We start from the raw sequence: 26,572 nt of genomic DNA on the forward strand, positions 1-26,572 counted from the left end.
CAGAGTGAAGCTCCCACCACACCGTCCCATCACACACTCCCGGGGTCAGACACAGAGTGAAGCTCCCACACCGTCCCATCACACACTCCCGGGGTCAGACACAGAGTGAAACTCCCTCCACACCGTCCCATCACACACTCCCGGGGTCAGACACAGAGTGAAGCTCCCACCACACCGTCCCATCACACACTCCCGGGGTCAGACACAGAGTGAAGCTCCCACCACACCGTCCCATCACACACTCCCGGGGTCAGACACAGAGTGAAGCTCCCACACCGTCCCATCACACACTCCCGGGGTCAGACACAGAGTGAAACTCCCTCCACACCGTCCCATCACACACTCCCGGGGTCAGACACAGAGTGAAGCTCCCAGCACACCGTCCCATCACACACTCCTGGGGTCAGACACAGAGTGAAGCTCCCACCACACCGTCCCATCACACACTCCCGGGGTCAGACACAGAGTGAAGCTCCCACCACACCGTCCCATCACACACTCCCGGGGTCAGACACAGAGTGAAGCTCCCTCCACACTGTCCCATCACACACTCCCGGGGTCAGACACAGAGTGAAGCTCCCACCACACCGTCCCATCACACACTCCTGGGGTCAGACACAGAGTGAAGCTCCCACCACACACTCCCGGGGTCAGACACAGAGTGAAGCTCCCTCCACACCGTCCCATCACACACTCCCAGGGTCAGACACAGAGCGAAGCTCAATCCACATCGTCCCATTACACACTCTCAGGGTCAGACACAGGGCGAAGCTCTCTCTACACTGTCCTATTAGCAGGAAGCACAGGCCTTGTGTTGAAATGTCCATCATTTAGCACTGGTCCTACAATTACCAGGAATGACACCAAGTAATTGTCATTAGCTGCACTGGTGACCCCTTTTTACGACAGGGATGTGTGTGGGAGAATGGGCCCGGGTGAGGGCGGAGACATTACCTGCCAGGTTTCGCTGCAGCGCCGTGTTCTCTGCTTGGAGCCTGAGTAACTCCCCGTCCACAGGGGTACCCGCCGGGCTGCAGTCAGATCCCGGAGCCTTCTCCTTCAGCTGTTTGTTCTCCGCCTCCAGCTCCTCGATCTGAGCGCAGAGCTGAAAGCAGGTGGCCGCACCATGTCAGACAGAGGGTAGAGACTCAATCTATGCCGTGCGCCAGTGTCCAAACGCTCCACCGTCACCACAAACCTCAAACCTTCTCCCGAATCTGTTCCCCATTGTTGAAAGCTGTACTAAGGTCCATGCAGACCGTGTTCACTGCTCTATCCTCGCGGAATGAATTACTAGTAATAAAACACCCAGCATAGCGGTCAGCGCAATGATTTACAGCGCTAGCAACCCGGGTTCAATACCTGCCGCCGTTGATAGGGAGTTTGCACCTTTTCCCCATAACCAGTTTCCTCCCACATTACTGAGACCTATGGGTTAGGATTGGCCATAGCACGTTGGCGCCAGAAGTGTGGCGACACTTGTGGGTCGTCGCCAGCACAGTCCTCGGTGTCTGATCACAAGGGACACTCTTTGCTATATGATTCTTGTTTTTACAGTACTGTGCAAAAATCTCAGGCACACACATATACAGATAGGGTGTCTAAGACTTTTGCTCAGTACTGTATTCGTCAACGTGCAGCGGAGAACAAGCTTATAAATCTGGAGGGAGCAAAGGACGCTGGGGACGGCGAGGGTGGCGTGCCGTGGGACAGGAGGCAGAGCAGGAGCGTCAGGGGCAGGGGGTGGCGAGGGTGCAAACACACCCAGCCCTGAGACACCAGGCAAGGTCATTTGATTCCAAACAGCAGATTTATTGATCTTTACAGAATATCTTTCTGGTGCTTCCTGATCCATCCCCTTTGCCCAAACATGATTCCCCTCTCCCTGCCCCCTTCCCACTCTCCGTCCACAGTACAGACCCATATCAGAATCAGGTTTACCAACACTCACATATGTCATGAAATTTAATTTTGTTTAGTGGCAGCAGTACAGTGCAAATGTCTTAGGCACCCTAACTATGTGCCTCCCACTCCCCCCCCCCCCCCCCCCAAGTCAGCAAAACCTGGGGTCTGAGTTTCGTGCAAACAGGAGGCCAGAGGGCCAGTGACCAGCCCCCTGCCCCCCAAGTTCAGGAGTCCCGGGTTTGAGGTCTGGTGATCAAATACATATGATGGGACGGTCCTGGGATCAAACCCAGCGGTCAGCTGCTAGAGGTCAAAGTCCCAGGGATCGTCACTCAGAGACCAAAGCCTGAAGGTTGAGTCTGGAGGTCAAGGCTTACAGGTCAGAGGTCTGAGGGTCCTCGAGTCTGGGCAAGGTTGGAGGCCTAGTGTCTGCAATTCAGAGAGTCCATGCCAAGGACCGGATGCCGGTGGTTGGGGGTAGCTTGTCCTGGGGTCGGAGGCAAGGTGGGCGAGGGGCTTGTTTTGCTGCTGTTGTTTCATTTTGTTTTGAGGCTGTGTTATTGTTGCTTCTTTACTGAATACTGTGGGCATGCCACGTCGGCACTGGAGTGTGCAGCAACGCTTGCGAGCTGCCCCCAGCACGTCCTTAGGTTACAGTTATAGTGTCATAGACCAGGACAGCATATTTACAACTTCCCCAAAATCAATCATCTTTCTAAGCCAGTCACACTTGCCAGCATTTCTCGCGTATCCCTTCCTCATCCATAGTAACACACACAGAGCACGCTGGAGGAACTCAGCAGGTTAGTCAGAATCCGTGGAGAGGAGTAAACAGACAACAATTAATTTTGTTGTGTTGGTTGTTAACGTAAACGACTCATTTCAGCGTACGTTTTGGGATATGAACCCAGATCGGAATGCACCAACCTGCTGGTGACCATTTTGCGAGCCTCAGGAAAGCCGGGAGCGTGGGGAGTTGGGGGCAGGAAGAGTTTCCACCCCGGTTGGATGGGGCTCACCTTGGAGAGCTCCTGCATGAGGGTGCTGTTCTGCAGCCGGAAGTCGTCCTCCTGACTGTGCAACTTCCCCTGGAGCATCTCGTTCTCGCTCAGGAGGGCGTCCACTTCCTGGGGTGGAAACAGGTCGTCATCAAGAGGGGCGGAAGGTGGCGCACATACTTCACCACGGTCGCGAAGCTGTGCTCCGACACATGGCCGCGCCAACACCACAGAGGGCATCGCTAGACCCGTGACCCAGGGAGCAAAAAGTTCTTCCACTCAAACCCAAGTTGTGAACCTCAGGACCAGCCTCCTCACCCCACCGCAGCCCAAAGGCTCATCTCTCGTGCCCCCAGACCCCCCACCTGAAAACGTTGACCCAGCACCCCCCTCCCCCAACCCTCACCCTGAGGTTTCTCTCTGGATGGAGGCTTCACCACCCTGGGTGGTTGGGAAGAGGTGGGTCAAGGAGAAGGGAGAGAAAGACTCCCATCTTGAAATGAGGACAGGAGGGGCAGGGACTAGATGCCAAGGTGCCCTGCAAGAGACACGGGCAGGAGACACACAGACCCAAACGCACACGTGGGACCAGGTTACATCCCATTTGCCACACACCCCCCCCCAAACCACCAAGAACCTGTGGAACCCTGGACCTTTGGAGTACATGGGCAGACAGCTGTCCCTCTGCGGATTATTACCTGTGCCTTCTTGCTTTTAGTGACAGCCTGTGGGAGAAGAGAGAGACAGAAGGTTAAATTCGCAGCAAGAGGTCTTGGTAGAGCAGAATGGAACCAGCTGGGAGCTCGGCACGACAGATGGGATCTCACAAGCCCATCCGGCCCCTGCTAACACTCCCTCCCCCACTGCAGGCCCAGCCCAGGAAAAGAAATGCAGCAGGAGTGTGGCGATTCATTGCATGCTGCTCTCTGAAGACATTCACATTACTTCAGAACATTAGGAAACATTAGAAAGTTTTTGACAAGAACAGCCCATCCGACCCAAAAAAGCTTGGCAAATTCCTATTCACGTAGCTTATTGAAATAACTATTGCCTAGACTTGAAAGTCCCTAAGGTACTACTGTCAACTACACAACTAGGTACAGTGCGTAAAAAAGGTATTCACTTCCTTGTAAGTTTTCATGTTTTATTGTTTTACAACATTGAATCACAGTGGATTTAATTCAGCTTTTTTTTATACTGATTAATACAAAAAGACTGTTGTGTCAAAGTGAGAACAGATCTCTACAAAGAAATCTAAGTTAATTATAAATATTTAAACACAAAATAATTGATTGCACAAGTTTTCACCCCCTTCAAATCAGATGCACCTCTGGCAGCAATTACAGCCTTGAGTCTGTATGGATAGGTCTCTATCAGCTTTCATTGCAATTTTTTCCCCATTCTTCTTTACAAAACTGCTCGATCTCTGTCAGATTGCATGGAGATTGAGAGTGAACAGCCCTTTTCAAGTCCAGCCACAAATTCTCAATTGAAGTCTGGACTCTGACATGGCCACTCCAGGACATTAACTTTGTTGTTTTTAAGCCATTCCTGTGTAGCTTTGGCTTTATTTTGGGGGTCATTGTCTTGCTAGAAAACAATTCTTCTCCCAAGTCACAGTTCTCTTGCAGACTGTATCAGGTTTTCCTCCAGGATTTCCCTGTATTTTGCTGCATTCATTTTACCCCCTACCTTCACAAGCCTTCCAGGGCCTGCTCCAGTGAAGCATCCCCACCTGCCTTCTGGCAAACTCTAGCTGAGATTTCATGTCAGTTTTTTGCAACAGTGTCTTTCTCTTTGCCACTCTCCCATAAAGCTGTGACTGGTGAAGCACCCAGGCAACAGTTGTTGTATGCGCAGTCTCTCCCATCTCAGCCACTGAAGCTTTGTAACTACTCCAGATTTGTCATGGTCTCTTGGTGGCTCCCTCACTCATCCCCTTCTTGCACGGTCACTCCGTTTTTGAGGACGGCCTGCTCTGGCAGATTTACACTGTGCCATATTCTTGATTATTGACCTAACTGTACTCCAAGGGATAGTCAATGACTTGGAGATTTTCTTGTATCCATTTGTGCTTTTTGTGCTTTGTGATTTGTGCTTTTTGATAACCTTCTTCGGGAGTTGCTTGGACTGTTCTTTTGTCTTCATGGTGTAGTTTTTGCCAGGACACTGACTCACCAGCAGGTGTATTTTACTATAATTAATTGAAACACAGTGTCTGCACACAGGCCTCCAAAAACAGATCTCAATTTGACTAATTATGTGACTTCTAAAACCAATTGGCTGTGATGATCTGGTGTCATATTAAAGGGGTGGGGGGTGAACACTCATGCAATCAATTATTTTATGCTTTATATTTGTAATTAATTTAGATCATTTTGTAGAGATGTTTTCACTTGTTCAATGTCAAAAAAGTCAAACTAAATCCACTGTGATTCAATGTTGTAAAACAATAAAACATGAAAACTTCCAAGGGGGCTGAATACTTTTTATAGGCTCTGTAGTTTGTTCCATGTGTCCACAATTCACCGTGTAAAGTAATGCTTCCTGATGTTAGTCTGAAATCTTCCTTAAACCAGTCTCCACCGATGGCCCCGTGTCCTCGTTGATGGATTAATTTTTGAAGTGGCAGCTGTCATTCACTTGACATTTAACTATTTTGAACACTTCTACAATGTTTCCTTTCATTCTACTTCTAATTGGGCTAAGAAGATTTAATTCTTTCAATCCTTCTTCATCCTGCAGACCTGGAATGGGTCTCGTCACCCTTCACATCCCTCACACAATATGGAGGCCAAAACCGTACACAGTATTCACAAGCCATCTCTAGACTTGTATCACAGTAGAAGAGCTGCACTTAAGACTTAATTCTCTGTCTACTAATTATTAGGAACGTCCATTTGATGCTTAATACACCATATTGTGGCACTGCATTTCCCCTGTAACACTACACTCTACACCTTGTTAATGCAAATATTTAATCAGCCCAATGCATAAAAGCACGCAGACATGGTCAAGAAGTTGAGGTTCAGTTTTTGTTCAGAGCAACAGCAGAGTGGGAAAGGAATGGGGAACGGGAAAGTGACTTTGACCAAGGATTGATTGTTGGTGCCAGACTGGGGTGGGGGTGGGGGGGGGGGGGGGCTTGAGCATCTCAGAACCTGCTGATCACCTGGGAATTTTACACATAACAGTCCCCGAGAGAATGCATGAAAACCTAAAAAGAAAATTCCAGGGAGTGAAAGTTGTGTGGAAGAAAACACCTCGTTAATGAGAGACGTCAGAGGAGAATGGCCGGGCTGGTTCAAGCTGACAGTAATTCAAATAACCACACGTTACAACAGTGGGGTGCGGAAGAGCAACTCTGAATGCACAACACCCTCGAACCCTGTAGTGGATGGGCTCCAGCAGCAGAAGACCATCACGGGCTCCAGTCCTGAAGTGGCCACTGAGGGTATATCCTGCATTTTGTTATAGCTTTACCAGTGGAGAGATATGTACGGACATGTACCACCAGGCTCTAGGACGGCGTTGAGCCCACTGTTGAGTAGACCTCTTGAGTGACAAAGATGAACTCTTTACCTTGCCAGTCTACATCGTGATGGCCCTTGCACCTTATCGTCTATCTGCACTGCACTTTCTCTGTAACTGTGACACTTTATTCTGCGTTCCGCTATTGCTTTCCTTTGTATTACGGGTAAATAACTCCCTCTGTCGTAATGAAATGGACAGCAGGCAAAACAAATTTCTCATTATATCTCCACATCTTTTGAGGTGGCACGATAGCGTGGCGGGCAGCATAACGCTGTTACAGCGCCAGCAACCCGGGTTCAGCTCCCGCCAGCATCTGTACGGAATCTGTACATTCTCCCCGTTACAGCATGAGCTCCTCCGGTTTCACTTCCTTTGTTATTATTTTTATTTAGCGATACAGCCCTTCGAGCCGAGCTGCCCCGGCAACCCGGATTTAACCCTAACCTGATTTACAATGACCAGGTACGCCTTTGGACCGGGGGAAATCCCACCCCATCCACGGGGAGGAGGTACACACTCCTGACAGAGGATGCCGGGACTGGACTCCAAGCTCTGGAACGCCCTGAGCTGTGGTAACGTACTGCTGTCTGCTGTGTTATCATGGAGCCAATGCTCCTCCCATGTTTCCTCAGTAGGCTAACTGGCCTCGTGGGTGTGACTGGGTGGTGTGGGCTCGCAAGGATCTGTATCTCCAAGTAAATATATTCTGTGACAACAATAAACTAATTTACCAACTACAAACTTAACTTTCTCCCTGCTCTGCTAAACCCCCTCACAGCTCCAGTCCGACTCCCACGTGGGTGACTGTTTCCACCTGCCCTGACGACACTGCTAACTACTCCCTGACACCGCACCCCCCCCCCCCCCCCCCCATACCCATCAGCCATTCTGGGGCTCCTCTCCTGACCTGTAGCCTATCCCCATCCTCCCCCTCCCACTCCCACACACCCACACACTGGGAGGTGGGACATCGTGGGGGATGGGAAACAGGAGCGTTGGGGTGGTGGGAGGGGGGAATCCCACATTCCCAACGAGCTCAGAGTACCGATTTAATACATTTACTACTTCATCCGGATCTCCCCGAAGCCTTTTCTGCTTCTGAGGAGAGGAGTCCCAATCTGTTCACACCATTCCTCACGGAGATCCAGTCCGGGATCTGACTCCCGGATTTCTCACTGCACCAGCCCTGCCTGGAGCTGCTTCCCACACAGACAGTCAGCTGCCTACCTTCTGCGCCTTGGCCAGGTCCTTCTCAACGTTGGTGGACTTCAACCGCAGGGAGTTCATCTCTACAGGGGGGAGGGAGAGGTAAAAGGGAGGAGGGGGTGAGAGGGGATGAGGCGAAGGAAGAGGGATGACCTTTTATTTCAGGAACAAGCATTATTCATTATTAAAAAAAAATGTACAATCATCAAAAAAAAAGGGTGTTGACTCTTTACATTTGTAGTGCTATTCATAGTGTTCATTCTATACATCCCATCACACACCCCTGGGGTCAGACACAGAGTGAAGCTCCCTCCACACCGTCCCATCCCACACTCCCGGGGTCAGACACACAGTGAATCTCCCTCCACACCGTCCCATCACACACTCCCCGGGTCAGACACAGAGTGAATCTCTCTCCACACCGTCCCATCACACACCCCTGGGGTCAGACACAGAGTGAATCTCCCTCCACACCGTCCCATCACACACCCCTGGGGTCAGACACAGAGTGAAGCTCCCTCCACACCTTCCCATCACACACTCCCGGGGTCAGACACAGAGTGAATCTCCCTCCACACCGTCCCATCACACACCCCTGGGGTCAGACACAGAGTGAAGCTCCCTCCACACCTTCCCATCACACACTCCCGGGGTCAGACACAGAGTGAATCTCCCTCCACACCGTCCAATCACACACTCCAGGGGTCAGACACAGAGTGAATCTCCCTCCCCACCGTCCCATCACACACTCCCGGGGTCAGACACAGAGTGAAACTCCCTCCACACCGTCCCATCACACACTCCTGGGATCAGACATTCGTGTTGCAATCGGAAGCTGTTGGTTTAGACGTTGCAATCGGAAGCTGTTGGTTTAGACTGTGCAATCAGCAGCATACTGAAATGATCTAAAAATGTGGAGCTGGAATAGGGCTGATTAGCAGCCAGCAAAGGGAGCCTTTTCTGATTGGCTGCTAGCAGGGGGAATGAGTGGGAATAAAATGGTGGGAGTTGGAACCACACTTTTTACACGGTATGTCAATGATTTGGATGACAGAATTGATGGCTTTGTGACCAAGTTTTCAGACAATACCAAGACAGGTGGAGGGGCAGGTAGTTTTGAGGAAGCTAGGAGACTGCAGAAGGATCAGGAGAATGGGCAACTAAGTGGCATTTGGAATAGAGTGTTGGGAAGTGTATGGTCATGTATTTTGGTAGAAGGAATAAAGGTGTAGACTGTGTTTTAAATGAGAAGAAATCAGAAATGCACAGGCAGACCTCATGAAGGATTCCCTAAAGGTTAACTTGCAAATTGAGTCAGCGGTGAGGAAGGCAAATTCAATGTTAGCATTCATTTCATCAAGAGGACAAGAACATGAAAGCAAGGATGTGATGTTGAGGCATTGGTCAGACTGCATTTGGAGTAATGAGAGCAGTTTTGGGCATCTGATCTAGGAAAAGAAGTGCTGGCATTTAGAAAGGGTCCAGAATAGGCTGATGAGAATTATTCCAGAAATGAAAGGGTTAATATATGAGGAGCAGTTGATGACTCTGGGCCTATACTCACTGGAGTTTACAAGAATGGGGGGGGGGGGGGAGCAATTCCTCCATATCCGCCGCATCTGCTCTCAGGATGAGGCTTTTCATTCCAGGACGAAGGAGATGGCTTTTAAGCAAAGGGGCTTCCCTTCGTCCACCATCAACTCTGCTCTCAAATGCATCTCTCCCATTTCCTGACCTTCTGCCCTCACCCCATCCTCCCGCCACCCCACTCGGGATTGTGTTCCCCTTGTCCTCACCTACCACCCCACCAGCCTCCGGGTCCAACGTATAATTCTCCGTAACTTCCGCCACCTCCAACGAGATCCCACTACCAAGCACATCTTTCCCTCCCCCTTTCTGCTTTCCGCAGGGATCGCTCCCTACACGACTCCCTTGTCCATTCGTCCCCCCCATCCCTTCCCACCGATCTCCCTCCTGGCACTTATCCTTGTAAGCGAAACAAGTGCTACACCTGCCCTTACACTTCCTCCCTCAGCACCATTCAGGCCCCAGACAGTCCTTCCAGGTGAGGCGACACTTCACTTGTGAGTCGGCTGGTGTGGTATACTGCATCCGGTGCTCCCGGTGTGGCCTTTTATATATTGGTGAGACCTGACGCAGACTGGGAGACCGTTTCGCTGAACACCTACGCTCTGTCCGCCAGAGAAAGCAGGATCTCCCAGTGGCCACACATTTTAATTCCACGTCCCATTCCCATTCTGATATGTCTATCCATGGCCTCCTCTACTGTCAAAATGAATCCAAACTCAGGTTGGAGGAACAACACCTTGTATTCCGTCTGGGTAGCCTCCAACCTGATGGCATGAACATTGACTTCTCTAACTTCCGTTAATGTCCCTCCTCCCCTTCTTACCCTATCCTTAATTATTTATTTCCCCCCCCCCCCCCCCCCCCTTCTTGTTCTCTCTCTGCCCATCGCTCTGCCTGTTCTCCATCTCCCTCTGGTGCTCCCTTCCCCCTTTCTTTCTCCTGAGGCCTCCCGTCCCATGATCCTTTCCCTTCTCCAGCTCTGTAACTCCGGTCTTCTCCTATCATTTCGCATTTTCCCCTCCCCCTTCTGCTTTCAAATCTCTTACTATCTTTCCTTTCAGTTAGTCCTGACGAAGGGTCTCGGCTCGAAACGTCGACAGTGCTTCTCCCTGTAGATGCTGCCTGGCCTGCTGTGTTCCACCAGCATTTTGTGTGTGTTGTTTGAATTTCCAGCATCTGCAGATTTCCTCGTGTTAGGTTTTTGATTAGTCAGGGTGTCAAAGGTTACGAGGAGAAGGCAGGAGAGTGGGGTTGAGAGGGATAACTAATCAGCCAAGATGGAATGGCAGAGCACACCCAATGGGCCCATCTGCTCCTCTGTCTTATGGAATTGTGGAACAGACTCGATGGACTGAGTGGCCTGCTGTTCCCATCTCTCATGGACTTCTGGCAACCACGGAATAAACTTCAAATATAGATTCACGTGGGTTATTTGTGTTAACAATCAATACAACCCAAGAGTGTGCTGGGGGCAGCCCGCAATCCTCGTCACACCCTCCAGTCCTCGTCACACCCTCCAGTCCTCGTCACACCCGCCAGTCCTCGTCACACCCGCCAGTCCTCGTCACACCCGCAAGTCCTCGTCACACCCGCCAGTCCTCGTCACACCCGCCAGTCCTCGTCACACCCTCCAGTCCTCGTCACACCCGCAAGTCCTCGTCACACCCGCAAGTCCTCGTCACACCCGCCAGTCCTCGTCACACCCGCCAGTCCTCGTCACACCCGCCAGTCCTCGTCACACCCGCCAGTCCCGGTCACACCTGCAATCCCGGTCACACCCTCCAGTCCTCGTCACACCCTCCAGTCCCCGTCACACCCGCCAGTCCTCGTCACACCCTCCAGTCCTCGTCACAACGTGCTTGGCAGAACAACACAGAACGTACCAAGCGACAAAGCAACAACAGAACAAACCCTGGTCCTCCCTGCCACCCACCCACTCAGATACACAGTCCTCCAAACCCAGGACCGGCCTCCAACCTCCAGCCAACTCGTGGGCTCGCCGATATTGAAAAGGAAAAATGGCAGCGTTGCACGCCAGCCCTCACCTGCGGTCTGCTTGCGTAGTTCATCGGAGAGTTGGTAGTTCCGGGTCCTCAGCTCCAGCAGCTGTGCCTAGGCGACAAAAAGCAGGAGTTATACGGGATCTGAGGTGTGAGGGACGGCCGGCTCATCCTACGTTGGCTGCTGGCTTGTCACAAGACAGAGGAGCAGAATTAGGCCATTCAGCCTATCGAATCTGCTCTGCCATTCCATCATGGCTGATCTATTATTCCTCGCAACCCCACTCTCCTGCCTTCTCCCCGTAACCACTGACACCACTTCTAATCAAAAACCTGTCAACCTCTGCTTTAAATATATACATTGACTTGGCCTCTACAATCGCCTGTGGCAATGAATTCCATAGAACCAGCCCAACCGCCAACTGAAGAAATTCCTCTGTTCTAAAGGGACGTCCCTCTATTTTGTCGCTGTGCCAGCTAGTTCTAGATTCCCCCTCTATTGGACACATCGTCTCCCATCCACTGTAGGTATAGTCCTGGGCAAACAAAACAAATGTGTACTGTATGTACTCATGAATACAGTCATACAAGACAGCATTACTATGGGGTCAAGGTGCAAATGCACATTACCAACACAAGATTACAATCACGCAATAGGAGTCCCAACACCCACCTCACTCCCCGCCTCACCGCGACACCACAGCCTGATTATACAACAAACCCACATGGAACATCAGTAAAAATACAACCATGCAGAACACGCTTGTGCGTGTATACAACAGGACCTACAGGCTCCCCGCGGGACAGCTTCTCCAACCAGGCCATCAGACTGATTAATTCACGTTGATACAATTGTACTTCTATACTATATTGACTGTCGTGTTGTACACACTATTTACTATAAATTGCACATATGAAAAGATTTTTTCTCACGTACATAATGGATATAAAAAATAAAGTCAATTCAATTCTATATATATAGTCCAGACTTCTGCACGGTTCTGTAGCAATCTGATGTATGGTACTGTACTGCTGCCACACAAAAAAAAGATGGCGCCCAGCGAGGAGCACTTCTTTCTGTACTACATACAGTAACCATATAACAATTACAACACGGAAACAGGGCATTTCGGCCCTTCTAGTCCGTGCCGAACGCTTGCTCTCACCTAGTCCCACCGACCTGCTCTCAGCCCATAACCCTCCTTTCCTGTCCATATACCTATCCAATTTTTTTTAAATGACAGTACTGTGCAAAAGTCTTAGGCACACATATATACCTAGAGTACTTGTCAGTGTGGAGCGGAGAGCGAGTTGGTACATCTGGCGGAAGCAAAGGACGCTGGGAACGGTGAGGGTGGAGCACTGCGGGAGGGGTTTGGGGCAGGTGACGGAGGAGGAGCGTCAGGGACGGGATGGGGGGGGGCTGGGTTGCAGGCGCAGACGCACCCAGTCCTGAGACACCAGGCAAGGTCATTTGATCACAAGCAACTGGTTTAATGATGATTACAGAATATCTCTCTGGTGCTTCCCGCTCCCTCCCCTCTCCCCACTCTCAGCCCACAATAAAGACCCACATCAGAATCAGGTTTATCATCACTCACATGTCATGAATTTTGTTGTTATTTTGCGGCACTAGTACAGTGCAACACGTAAAATTACTACAGTCCTGTGAAGATGTCTACCTACACATGCCACAGTACTACAGGCCCCTCAACAGTCCAAAGTTTCAGTAAGATGCTCCTCATGCTTCTTAACCACCCGCAGGCACCCAACGTGCTCCGGACCACATACCCCTGCCGGGCTGGGGTCAATCAGCCAGATCTGCTCCCCACTCAGCTCATCCGGTGCTAGGCTTCTAAACCCAGCTGCTGCTAAATCATTACAGACACCACCCACCCAGCAAACTCCCTTCTAGAAAGCACGGTAGGATTATTAAAACAAAAACTTCATGCCACCTTGGTTAATTTGATCAACCACTCTAGTTAGCACGCCGATCTATTACCCGACACTACTCTGCACTGTAAACCACTGTTTACGAGGTCCTCTGTTGGTCAGGGTCGACTATGGATATATTGTGCCCTACGATACTCAAGCCTGGGCCACAGGATATGAAGAGCAAGCTGTTGCCCCTCTCCCTCTCCACGCAGCTGATCAATCCAAAGGAACGGCAGAGTTTGGCCCCAGCGGTGTCGCGTGAGTTGCCCATCAGCATTGAACTCAACGTGGGACTGCCTCAGGGACTCCAGCTCCGGATTTCTCCTCAGGGTTTACTCCCGAAGCCTTCCCCATAACAACAAGGCAGCGCAGGTTTGACATCTGAGTTTCCCTTCTGCAACCGCTTTTTATAACGTTGTTTAAATTGTAAATCCTGTCATGGTTTGGAGGTTAGCGTGCCTCAGGGACCCAGAGAGCTATGGCGGCTGAGGTCAGGGCTTTATGCTCTGGCTCTTGGCAGGGTCACCCATGCCAAACAGGTCAAAGGGTAGAGGCCAGACTAAGAGTGGTCCACCAGTCCTCCAGGTTCGGGGGTACTGCTCTGGGCTGACTGGTAAATCAAAATTTTTACAGGAACAGTGGTTCAAGAAGGCAGCTCATCACCACCTTCTCAAGGCAAACTAGGGATGGGCAATAAATGCTGGCTTAACTGGTGATGCCCACCAATGAAGAATCCTTCTACATCTGAGTGGAGGCCCTTCATTGCTGCCCTAAACACCAGTGGCATCACGAGCAGTAAGTTAGTTAAATTGTAAATAGATGCTATTTACCTATTTTATTCCATATCCACACATTAACCTCTAACTTCATGATGATGAGAGGCATTGATCCTGCGGATAGTCAGAGGCCTTTTCCAGGGCTGAAATGGCTAGCACAAGAGGGCACAGTTTTAAGGTGCTTGGAAGTAGGTACAGAGGAGATGTCAGGGGTAAGTTGTTTTTTTATAAACGCAGAGAGTGGTGAGTGCGTGGAATGGGCTGCCAGCGACGGTGGTGGAGGCGGAAACGATAGGGTCTTTTAAGAGACTCCTGGATTGGTACATGGAGCTTAGAAAAATAGAGGGCTATGGGTAAGCCTAGGTAGTTCTAAGGTAAAGACGTGTTCGGCACAGCTCTGTGGGCCGAAGGGCCTGTATTGTGCTGTAGGTTTTCTATGTTTCATTTTTATATATAACTCTTTATAATTGTTGAAAGCTGTTCTTTGTTGCGTGTTGCACCCTGACCAACATGCAACAGGAGAACGTGACTGAGAGTGAATGTGGAATAGTGGGACAGAACTGATGGGCTGCATGGCCTAATTCTGCTCCTGTGCCTTACGTCTTGGTACAGGTGTCGATTCCAGTTCATCCAATGACCCCTCATGTTGCCAGGATGTGGGAGGGACTGGGGCAGCCAGAGGAACCCTGTAGGGCAACAGGGAGATCCGGCAATTCTACGTATGGGGGGGGGGGAGAGAGGGGGAGAGGGGGAGAGGGGGAGAGGGGGAGAGGGGGAGAGGGGGGAGAGGGGGAGAGGGGGAGAGGGGGAGAGGGGGAGAGGGGGATATATATATATATATATGAAACCGGGATCTCTGGGCCGGCAGGCAGCGGCTCTACCCACTGTGCCACGGAGTCTCAACAAACTTTTAGCCAATGATTCCCATTTAAAGTTGTGCATTTGGCTTCTTCTATTCCCCACTCTAGCCTCTTACCTCTTTTCCTCACCTGCCTATCACCTCCCCCTGGTGCCCCTCCTCTTTCCCTTTCTCCACTCAGGCCCTTTACCTTCAAAGAGTCTGAGTCATTTTATTATCGAAGTATGTACAACTCTGAGATTCGGCTTCCCGCAGACAGCCACAAAAGAAGAACACCGTGGAACCCTTTCAAAGTAACATCACACCACACCCCACCCCAACGTGCAACAGAGCAAATCACTCAAATGTCAAAAAAAATGAGCAACAAATACAGAATATAAAAACACCACACCACAAATTATCCAACAGGTCCAGGCATATTCAGTTCAATCTAGCTCTGTGTCATTCATTAACTTCAAACTAGAAAGCCAGTTCTCCCCGATCAAAATTGCACAAAATCTTTTCCACCCACCTACTTCATCCACCAGCTTCCGAGCTATCCTCCTTCCCCCTCCCCTGCCCTCCTCTTTATTCTGGTGTCTTCACACTTCCTTTCCACTCCTGAAGGAGGGTTCTGGCCCGAGACGTCGGCTGTTCATTCGTTTCCGCCGCGTTCCTCCAGCGGTTTGCGTGCTGCTCTGGCCCTAGACGTCGCCTGTTCATTCGTTTCCGCCGCGTTCCTCCAGCGGTTTGCGTGCTGCTCTGGCCCTAGACGTCGCCTGTTCATTCGTTTCCGCCGCGTTCCTCCAGCGGTTTGCGTGCTGCTCTGGCCCGAGACGTCGCCTGTTTATTCGTTTCCGCCAAGTTCCTCCAGCGGTTTGCGTGCTGCTCTAATGGCAGCATCCGCAGGCTTTCCCGTGTCAGTGCTCTGGCTGTCTGTTTCTGTCTGTTTTTCCTTAACTCTGTCCTAAATGACCTACCCCTTATTCTCAAACCATGCCCTCTGGTACTGGACTCTCCCAGCATCTGGAACATATTTCCTGCCTCTATCTTGTCCAATCCCTTAATAATCTTATATGTTTCAATCAGATCCCCTCTCAATCTCCTTAATTCCAGCGTGTACAAGCCCAGTCTCTCTAACCTCTACTTTGAACTTTAATTCAGATTCAGGTTCATTTACCATGTACGTTGAAACACACAGTGAAATGTGTCACTTCAGCTTACAGCCAACAGCCAAGGATGCGCTGGGGGGGGGGGGGGGCAACCCGCAAGAGTAGCCACACATTCTGGCGCCAACGAGGGAAAGCACAACAGCAGAACAAAACAAGACAGCAACAGCGAAATAAACCCCTTTCCCATCCCTCACACACAGACGGGCCTCCAACCCCAGGACAGGCCACTTCCCAGCCTCCAGCCCTGTTTCCAGATTCTCAGATGGATCACTGAATGATCACTGGCAATTTACACTCGCCAACAGTCTGCCGTATTTTAATGAACACAAATCCCAGGACTTTCACATCCACTGCAGCCTCTGATTCTGTTGTCAATACACCACCCCCTGGCACCAGTTTGTTCCTCAACCTGCTGACATTCACAGTCATAAATCACTACAGCCCGGAAACAGGCCCTACGGCCCATCTGGTCCGTGCCACACTCCAAAATCAGTTACCTTTGAGATACAGTGCAATGTACCATCTCCACCAACAATCCAACCCAAGCCCTGATGAAGGGTCTCGGCTCGAAACGCTGACTCTCTATTCTTTTGCATAGATGCTTCCTGCCCTGCTGAGTTCCTCCAGTGTTTTACGGGTGCTTCTAGAAACACAGAACACCTACAGCACAATACTGGCCCACAAAGCTGTGCCAAATATGCCCTAACCTGATAAATTACCCAGGGTTACCCATAGCCCTCTATTTTTCTGAGCCCATATACTTGACCAGGAGTCTCTTAAAAGACCCTATCGTATCCGCCTCCACCACCGTTGCCGGCAGCCCATTCCACGCACTCAACATCCTCTGCGTAAAAAAATTACCCCTGACATCCCCTCTGCACCTACTTCCAAGTGCCTTCAAAATGTGCCCTCTCACGCTGGCCATTTCAGACCTGGGGAAAAGCTTCTGATGATTTCCAGCATCTGCAGTCCTGCTCGTTTTTATGACACAGCCCAAGGATATGCCAACATTGCATGCCCACAATGCTCGGCAGAACAACAACAGAACACGTGACACAAAAAAAAAACAGGAAAACAAATCACTTTGCTTCTTCCGCGCCACACACACACACTCTCTCTCTCTCTCACTCTCTCTCTCTCACTCTCTCACTCTCTCACTCTCTCACTCTCTCACTCTCTCACTCTCTCACTCTCTCACTCTCTCACTCACTCTCTCACTCACTCTCTCACTCACTCTCTCACTCACTCTCTCACTCACTCTCTCACTCACTCACTCACTCCTCTAACTCACTCCTCTAACTCACTCTAACTCACTCCTCTAACTCACTCCTCTAACTCACTCCTCTAACTCACTCCTCTAACTCACTCCTCTAACTCACTCCTCTAACTCACTCCTCTAACTCACTCCTCTAACTCACTCCTCTAACTCACTCCTCTAACTCACTCCTCTAACTCACTCCTCTAACTCACTCCTCTAACTCACTCCTCTAACTCAAACTTCTTCAGAAGGTGGTGAGAGTTGCAACGAGCTGCCAGAAGTACGTTCAGTTGTAATATTTAAGAGGAGTTTGGATAGGTAGACGGATTGGAGGGGTGTCCAGGACTAGAGAGAAGGCCAGGTGGGCACAGACTGAATGGCCCGAAGGGCTCGATGATTCTGGGCAGGCATGTCTGGTTCTGGATGAGGCTTCCCAGCAGGCGGGTCAGGAAGGATCAGATGCTCGACATTTAAGATGAGGGAGTAAACTGAATTCGACACTGGCTTTGTCAGAGAAGCCAGAGAGTGGTAGCAGATTGTTGCCTCTCTGACTGGAGGACTGTGACAAGTGGAGTCGCACAGGGATCGGTGTTGGGTCTGTTGTTGTTTGTCATCTGGATCAATGATCTGAAATATAATGTGATTAACTGGATCAGTAAATTTACAGGTGACATCAAGATTGGGGGTGTAGTGGACAGCAAGGAACACTATCAAGGCTTGTAGGGGGATCTGGACCAGCTGGAAAACTGGGCTGAAAAATGGCAGATGGAATTTAATGCAGACGAGTGTGAGGTGATGCACTTAGATAGAACCAACCAGGGTAGGTGTTACACAGTGAACGGTGGGGCACTGAGGAGTGACCACCTACAGGAAAGATGTAAATAAAGTTGAAAGAGTACAGATAAAGTTTACAAGGATGTCACCAGGACTGCAGAATCAGTACTATAAGGACAGGTTGAATCGGTTAAGATTTGAGGAGATACAAAAGATTTTGAGGTATACAATATTCTGAGGGGTACAGATAGGGTAAATGTAAGCAGGCTTTTTTCCACTGAGGCTGGGTGGGACTACGACTAGAGGTCATGGGTTAAGGGTGAAAGGTGAAAAGTTTAAGGGACAATTTCTTCACTCAGGGGCTGGTGACTGTGTGGAATGAGCAGCCAGCGGAAGTGATACATGCAAGCTTGATTTCAACTTTTAAGAGAAGTTTGGATGGATACATGGATGGTAGAGGTATGGAGGGCTATGGTGCCGGTGCAGGGCAATGGGAGTAGGCAGTTTAAATGGTTCAACACAGACTAGATGGACTGAATGGCCTGTTTTTATGAGTACCTTTCTATGACTATGACATTCCGAAAGATTCAGGGCTCTTGGCTCCCATTATAGCTTCATCACCACCTGTTTTATTGTTGATTATCACCAAAAACAGAAACAGGCCCTTCAGCCCATTGACTCCCTATTGACCTTCGACCACTTATTTACATTAACAGTAGTGTGATCACTCCAGTCCAGTATGACGTTATTCACTTAATGGAGAACTTCTATGACCAGCTTTGTTTAACGCAAGGAGGTGATCGAGGGGAGGGTCCAGAGTCATGGAATGCAAGGTTTACGGGGGGGGGGGGGGGAAGACACTTCTCTCCCGCTGTATTGTGCCGTCATCTCCTCCCAGCTCCACCGCTCAAGATCACTCTCTCTGGAACCTTACCGCCATGAATGACCTCGGGATCTCAGGAACTCACAAGCCTCCCCACTACAACAAGGTGACAAATCGTCAGAGAAGACATTTTCCATTAATCCTACAATAATTCTATCTCTTTTCCCCCTGTTCTCTCTACATTCCCATCAGCTCCTTGCTCACCGATTGGATTAAATAGATGGAAAGTAGTGTTGGGAAGTAGTGCTGGTTTCTAAACGGGAGGAAATTCCGAAAGCAGAGGTGCTGGCGGGCTTGGGAGTCCTCGTGCGGGATTCCTTAAGGGTTAACTTGCAGGTTGAGGTGGTGAGGAAGGCAAACGCCATGCTGGCATTCGTTTCCAGAGGACGTAATGTCGAGACTTTATAAAGCACCGGTGTGGCCTCACTTGGAGTATTGTGAACAGTTTTGGGCCTTTTACTTATGAAAATACATGCTGACATTGGAGACAGCTCAAAGGAGGTTTATGAATTATTCCTGGAATTAAAGTATTAACATAGGGCAAATATTTGATGGCTCTGGGTTAGGGATAGGGTTAATAACTGAGTAACAGATTGTGTTTTTAAATGAAATTTTAAAATTCTGATTCTGAACAAATTAGAACATTACCAATAGTATTATAAAACTATGGATTAGTTACTGATAGTTATCTATGGAGGAATTCATCTGTTGTATGCCTCCGATTTTGTGTGTGTGTGTGTGTGTGTGTGTGTGTGCGCGCGCGCGCACGCGCACAAGTCATCATCAAGGTGGAGTCGGTCATCAAGGTTTTTGCACCAATCTTTTTGGTGATTGCTCATCTGAAACCTGGCAGAGCCCGTCCCTCTCCAGGTTTACAAGGTCAAGTTGCTAGCTCGACACTACCCAGGCACAGATGGAAAGCGTGCAAGGGAGCCAGCCGGATTCGAACTTGGGACCTCTCGCCCCGAGGTCCAGTGCTGATGCCACTATGCCATCAGCCATGTTCTTTTGACTGACTGCCTTCATACAATGTTTTTGATGACTGCATCTTCCAAGTTTTCATTTTCATTCTGACATTCAAGATTACTGTCAATACTTTCAAGTTCTTCATAGTTTTTAACCTGAAGTAGTGAAAATGTTTCATTTTCACTCCTAGCCGTTTCTGGCCTCTCCACTGCAGTGACCAAAACAGTTCTGAATTGTCTAGCTGCTTATTTCTTGCTAAGTATCATTTACAAAAAAAAAACACTGCTTTTTGAACACACACACACAAATGATGCTATTTAAAACCTGCTCATTCTCTGAGCATGGTGTAAGGTCTAATAGCCACAGAATGCTCAAGACTGACGCTAGTTAGAAACTGTTGGCAATAGTCTCCTGCTGCAGTTAAACAGCACAGGGTCCCAAATATACTAAGGGAATCCCAGCAAGTTTCTTTATTAACTTTTGATCTTTAAGAGCTATCCCAAATAAGCAGCCGCCCCAATTAACCAATGGTTCAATTAACCGTAATGCACTATGTTTAAAGTAGAGGGTGGAGGTTCTTGATTAGTCAGGGCGTCAAAGGTTACAAGGAGAAAGCAGGAGAGGGGATGGAAGAATGATGTTCCCAAAAGAGGGGGAAATCTAGGAACCAGAGGGCACAGCCTCTAAATAGGTGTTACTTTAGAACAGAAATGAGGAGGAATTTCTTTAGGTTGGTGAATCTATGCAATTTATTGCCACAGACGGCTGTGGAGGCCAGGTCAGTAGATATGTTTAATGTGGAGGCTGATTGGCTCTTGTTAAGTAAGGGTGTCAAAGGTTACTGGGAGAAGGCAGGAGAATGGGGTTGAGAGAGATAATAAATCAGCCATGAAGGAATGGCGGAGCAGACTTGATGGGCTGAATGGACTAACTCTGCTCCTATGTTTTGTGGTCTACAACATCTGATTAAATCAATCTTGCAGGACAAACTCCAGACTATCCACAGCCTAAGCTTGGGATTGAGGCCTTGGGAGAGATCCAGTAACCAGGGCAGCCCCCACGACTGTCCGCGTGTCTGCGTGTGTTGTTGGGAAGCGACCAGCACAGGCACTGTGGGCCTGTGTCCACGTGGAGCAGTTTTTTTTATATAAAGGAATTCTTTCCCAGGCCCTACACAACCTCCGTAGCTGAAGGTTGGCTTTTGGGCAACATGGTAGCAGCGTGGTTAGCACGACACTTTAGTACAGACAATGTGGGTTCAATTCCCACCACTGCCTGTAAGGAGTTGGTACGTTCTCCCCGTGACAACATAGGTTTTCTCCCACAGTACAAAGACTTACCAGTTGGTAAGTAAATTGGGCATGAGTAAATTGTGCCGTGATTTTTATTTATTGAGCAGAGTTGGTCCTTCCAGCCCTTTGAGCCACACCAGCCATTCCCCGATTTATGTTTCATCAGCATGCAAACCGAGTGTTTTGTGAACACAAAAAATATCTCTAATCGTGTATTATAAGACATGACAGTTCAGTTAGTTTGTACAAAACATGAAATACACAATGTACAATAAGAACATACGTATATATAAACCATAAACACAAAGAAATGTTTACATTATGCTATATAAATAAAGGTAGAGTTACTTCCTGGTCTCGCTTATTTTAAACTGACACATGTAGAGGATTAAAACATTTACATTAAAAAGCTCATAATACAGGCAGTTACTAGTTCTGTAAGGGGTGGGGATTTAAAAAAACAGCCCCGGAGCGGTGGCCGGGCCCCAGCGCCCTTCATCCGGCCGCCGCCGCTACTCCAGGCCGGGGACTGCCTGCGGCCTGCACCACCTGCTGCGGTCTGGCGGGCGGCATTCAGCTGGTACTTCTCACCCCGTCCCGACTCGGTGTCGAACCCGGCAGGAAAGGGGCGGTGAATGTGAGTGAGGGGAGGGCCAGGGACCCCGTCACCTTCCCGCAATGCCTCACCTGCATCCGCTGGAACTCCTCCTCCGACAGAGCCTGCGCCATCTTGCTCTGTTTGCCCGACCCGTGCTGGAGCGGGCGGCGCCTCCAACCACAATAATCAGCCTCAGTCCCGAGCGGGGGAAACTGGTTTTGTTTCAGCCTCCGCCCTCCCCCACAGATGATATCTGAGGAGAATAGTGGTGAATCGAAGAAACAATCGGGACTCTGATGGTCAGAGGTCGGCGCTCGCCCACGTTATTTTTGCGCCGAAATTAAATTCCTTAAAGAGGTGTTAAAGGGGAAGGTGCTCGCTGGAGCCACACGATTGAGAAAACTGTTTCCACAGAGGGAGCGCCACGCTGTGGGAGGGGCGGGGAGGGAGCGCTACGCTGTGGGAGGGGCGGGGAGGGAGCGCCACGCTGTGGGAGGGGAGGGAGCGCTACGCTGTGGGAGGGGCGGGGAGGGAGCGCCACGCTGTGGGAGGGGAGGGAGCGCTACGCTGTGGGAGGGGCGGGGAGGGAGCGCCACACTGCGGCAGGGGCGGGGAGGGAGCGCCACGCTGCAGCAGGGGCGGGGAGGGAGCGCCACGCTGCGGGAGGGGCGGGGAGGGAGCGCCACGCTGCGGGGCGGGCGGAGAGGGAGCGCCACGCTGTGGGAGGGGAGGGAGCGCCACGCTGCGGGACGGGCGGAGAGGGAGCCCCACGCTGCGGGACGGGCGGAGAGGGAGCGCCATGCTGCGGGAGGGGAGGGAGCGCTACGCTGCGGGAGGGGAGGGAGCGCTACGCTGCAGCAGGGGCGGGGAGGGAGCGCCACGCTGCGGGAGGGGCGGGGAGGGAGCGCCACGCTGCGGGGCGGGCGGAGAGGGAGCCCCACGCTGTGGGAGGGGAGGGAGCCCCACGCTGCGGGACGGGCGGAGAGGGAGCGCCACGCTGCGGGAGGGGAGGGAGCGCTACGCTGCGGGAGGGGCGGGGAGGGAGGGTTGTAAACTGTCAGTTCCATCATCGAGGACCTCTTCTCATTGATACCATCTGAAGACCCACACTGTCCACCATCCACCACCAATGAACCAATTCACTGTTATTTTTGATCCTTTTTTTCCACTAAATTATAGTTTTTTATGTATTGTTCTGTACAGTGCTGCTGCAACAAATTCCTCAACGTGACTGATTCGGATGTGATTCAGATACACAAAATGCTGGAGGAACTCAGCAGGTCAGACCGCACCAGTGAAATGGAGTAACCATTTTGGGCTGAGCTATTTCACTCAGGACTGGAAGAGAAGGGCCAGGACCGTGACTGGCCTTATTCCAGCTTGCGTATGCATTGACAAATAGTAGCCTTGCAGACGGTTTTGTATTTCTTTTTAAATCACAAACTCGAGAAAATTTGCAGATGCTGGAAATCGAAGCAAAACAGGAAGTGCTGGAGGAAGGCAGCAGGCCGGGCCGGGCCGGGCAGCATCTATGGAACAGAGTAAACAGCACTGACGAGCTCCACACGTTTTATACTCGCTTTGAAAGGGAGAATAAAACCGGCTATGAGGATCCCTGCAGCATCTGATAACCCTGTGATCTTCTTGATCTTGGAGCCCGACGTCGGGCTCTTTCAGGAGGGTGAACCTTCACAAGGCAGATGGAGTACCTGGTAAGACTCTGAAAACCTGTGCCAACCAACTGGCGGGAGTACTCAAAGCATTTTGAATCTTTGGCTGCTGCAGTCGGAAGTTCCCACCTGCTTCAAAGGGGCCCCAAGAAGATTTTCATGAGGCTTCCTCAGTGACTGTCATCCAGTTGCAATCACATCTACGGTGATGAAATGCTTTGGTCATGACTAGAATCAGCACCTGTCTCGGGAAGGACCTGCGCCCGCTGCAATTTGCCCAGCGCCACAATGGATGCCAATCTCAATGGCAGCCTTGGACAATGCAAATACAGTGGCATGCAAAAGCTTGGGCAACAATTCTGTTACTGTGAATAGCTAAGCGAGTAAAAGATGACCTGATTTCCAAAATGCATAAAGATAAAGTGACACTTTTCTTTAATATTTTAAGCAAGATTACTTTTTTTATTTCCATCCTTTACAGTTTCAAAATAACAAAAAAGGAAAAGGGCCCAAAGCAAAAGTTTGGGCACCCTACATGCCACTGTAGCACCCCCTTTGGCAAGTATCACAGCTTGTAAACACTTTCTGTAGCCAGCTAAGAGTCCTTCAATTCTTGTTTGGGGGATTTTCGCCCATTCTTCCTTGCAAAAGACTTCTAGTTCTGTGAGATTCTTGGGCCGTCTTGCATGCACTACTCTTTTGAGGTTGATCCACAGATTTTCGATGATGTTTAGGTCAGGGGTCTGTGAGGGCCATGGCAAAACCTTCAACTTGCGCCTCTTGAGGTAGTCCATTGTGGATTTTGAGGTGTGTTTAGGATCAATATCCTGTTGTAGAAGTCATCCTCTTTTCATCTTAAGCTTTTTCACAGACGGTGTGATGTTTGCTTCCAGAATTTGCTGGTGTTTAAGATAGATAGATAGATACTTTATTCATCCCCATGGGGAAATTCAACTTTTTTCCAATGTCCCATACACTTGTTGTAGCAAAACTAATTACATACAATACTTAACTCAGTAAAAAATATGATATGCATCTAAATCACTATCTCAAAAAGCATTAATAATAGCTTTTAAAAAGTTCTTAAGTCCTGGCGGTAGAATTGTAAAGCCTAATGGCATTGGGGAGTATTGACCTCTTCATCCTGTCTGAGGAGCATTGCATCGATAGTAACCTGTCGCTGAAACTGCTTCTCTGTCTCTGGATGGTGCTATGTAGAGGATGTTCAGAGTTTTCCATAATTGACCGTAGCCTACTCAGCGCCCTTCGCTCAGCTACCGATGTTAAACTCTCCAGTACTTTGCCCACGACAGAGCCCACCTTCCTTACCAGCTTATTAAGACGTGAGGTGTCCCTCTTCTTAATGCTTCCTCCCCAACATGCCACCACAAAGAAGAGGGCGCTCTCCACAACTGACCTATAGAACATCTTCAGCATCTCACTACAGACATTGAATGACGCCAACCTTCTAAGGAAGTACAGTCGACTCTGTGCCTTCCTGCACAAGGCATCTGTGTTGGCAGTCCAGAGGAATAATTGAATTCATTCTTCCCTCTACCAGTGAAATGTTCCCCATGCCACTGGCTGCAACACAAGCCAAAATCATGATTGATCCACACCCGTGCTTAACTGTCGGAGAGGTGTTCTTTTCATGAAATTCTGCACCCTTTTTTCTCCAAACATACCTTTGCTGATTGTGGTCAAGAAGTTCTATTATAACTTCATCAGTCCACAGGACTTGTTGCCAAAATGCATCAGGCTTGTTTAGATGTTCCTTTGCAAACTTCTGACGCTGAATTTTGTGGTGAGGACGCAGGAAATGTTTTCTTCTGATGACTCTTCCATGAAGGTCATATTTGTGCAGGTGTCGCTGCACAGTAGAACAGTGCACCACCACTCCAGAGTCTGATAAATCTTCCTGAAGGTCTTTTTCAGTCAAACGGGGGTTTTGATTTGCCTTTTTAGCAATCCTATGAGCTGTTCTCTCAGAAGGTTTTCTTGGTCTTCCGTTCCTGTTAACTGTCATTTCTGAATTGAGGAAATGGCTACCTGAAAATGCTTTGCTATCTTCTTATAGCCTTCTCCTGCTTTTTGGGCATCATTTATTTTAATTTTCAGAGTCCTCGGCAGCTGCTTAGAGGAGCCCAAGGCTGCTGATTGTTGGGACAAGGTTGGAGGAGTCAGGTATTTATAAAGCTTTGAAATTTGCATCACCTGGCCTTTCTTAACAATGACTGTGAACAAGCCATAGCCCTAACAAGCTAATTAAGGTCTGAGACCTTAGTAACAGGTCTCAGACCATATAACAATTACAGCACGGAAACAGGCCATCTCGACCCTTCTAGTCCGTGCTGACGCTTACTCTCACCTAGTCCCACCGACCTGCACTCAGCCCATAACCCTCCATTCCTTTCCTGTCCATATACCTATCCAATTTTACTTTAAATGACAATACCGAACCTGCCTCTACCACTTCTACTGGAAGCTCATTCCACACAGCTACCACTCTCTGAGTAAAGAAATTCCCCCTCGTGCTACCCTTAAACTTTTGCCCCCTAACTCTCAAATCATGTCCTCTTGTTTGAATCTCCCCTACTCTCAATGGAAAAAGCCTATCCACGTCAACTCAATCTACCCCCCTCATTATTTTAAATACCTCTATCAAGTCCCCCCTCAACCTTCTACACTCCAAAGAATAAAGACCTAACTTGTTCAGCCTTTCCCTGTAACTTAGGTGCTGAAACCCAGGTAACATTCTGGTAAATCATCTCTGTACTCCCTCTATTTTGTTGATATCTTTCCTATAATTCAGTGACCAGAACTGTACACAATACTCCAAATTCAGCCTTACCAATGCCTTGTACAATTTTAACACTACATCCCAACTCCTATACTCAATGCTCTGATTTATAAAGGCCAGCATACCAAAAGTTTTCTTCACCACCCTATCCACATGAGATTCCACCTTCAAGGAACTATACACCATTATTCTTAGATCACTGTTCTTCTGCATTCTTCAATGACCTACCATTTACGATGTATGTCCTATTTGGATTATTCCTACCAAAATGTAGCAACCTCACATTTATCAGCATTAAACTCCATCTGCCATCGCTCAGCCCACTCTTCTAACTGGCCTAAATCTCTCTGCAAGCTTTGAAAACCTACTTCATTATC

At 49.4% G+C, this 26,572-nt stretch overlaps 1 protein-coding gene across 1 annotated transcript in view; it reads right to left on the reverse strand.

Moving 5' to 3' along the window:
* LOC140715711 (GRIP1-associated protein 1-like) overlaps positions 1 to 21,958 on the reverse strand; it is a 56,119-nt gene extending 34,161 nt beyond the window's left edge. The window contains exons 1-6 of the mRNA XM_073028082.1: positions 21,815 to 21,958; positions 11,279 to 11,345; positions 7,665 to 7,726; positions 3,602 to 3,628; positions 2,925 to 3,032; positions 955 to 1,105 (exon numbers count right to left, since the gene is read on the reverse strand). Of these exons, the coding sequence (XP_072884183.1) occupies positions 955 to 1,105; positions 2,925 to 3,032; positions 3,602 to 3,628; positions 7,665 to 7,726; positions 11,279 to 11,345; positions 21,815 to 21,856 (457 nt within the window). The 5' untranslated portion in view covers positions 21,857 to 21,958. The remainder of the gene's footprint in view (positions 1 to 954; positions 1,106 to 2,924; positions 3,033 to 3,601; positions 3,629 to 7,664; positions 7,727 to 11,278; positions 11,346 to 21,814) is intronic.
* Between the last annotated feature and the right edge of the window lie 4,614 nt (positions 21,959 to 26,572).

The sequence above is a fragment of the Hemitrygon akajei genome, chromosome 24 (genome assembly GCF_048418815.1).
Source record: "Hemitrygon akajei chromosome 24, sHemAka1.3, whole genome shotgun sequence".
NCBI lineage: Eukaryota > Metazoa > Chordata > Chondrichthyes > Myliobatiformes > Dasyatidae > Hemitrygon > Hemitrygon akajei.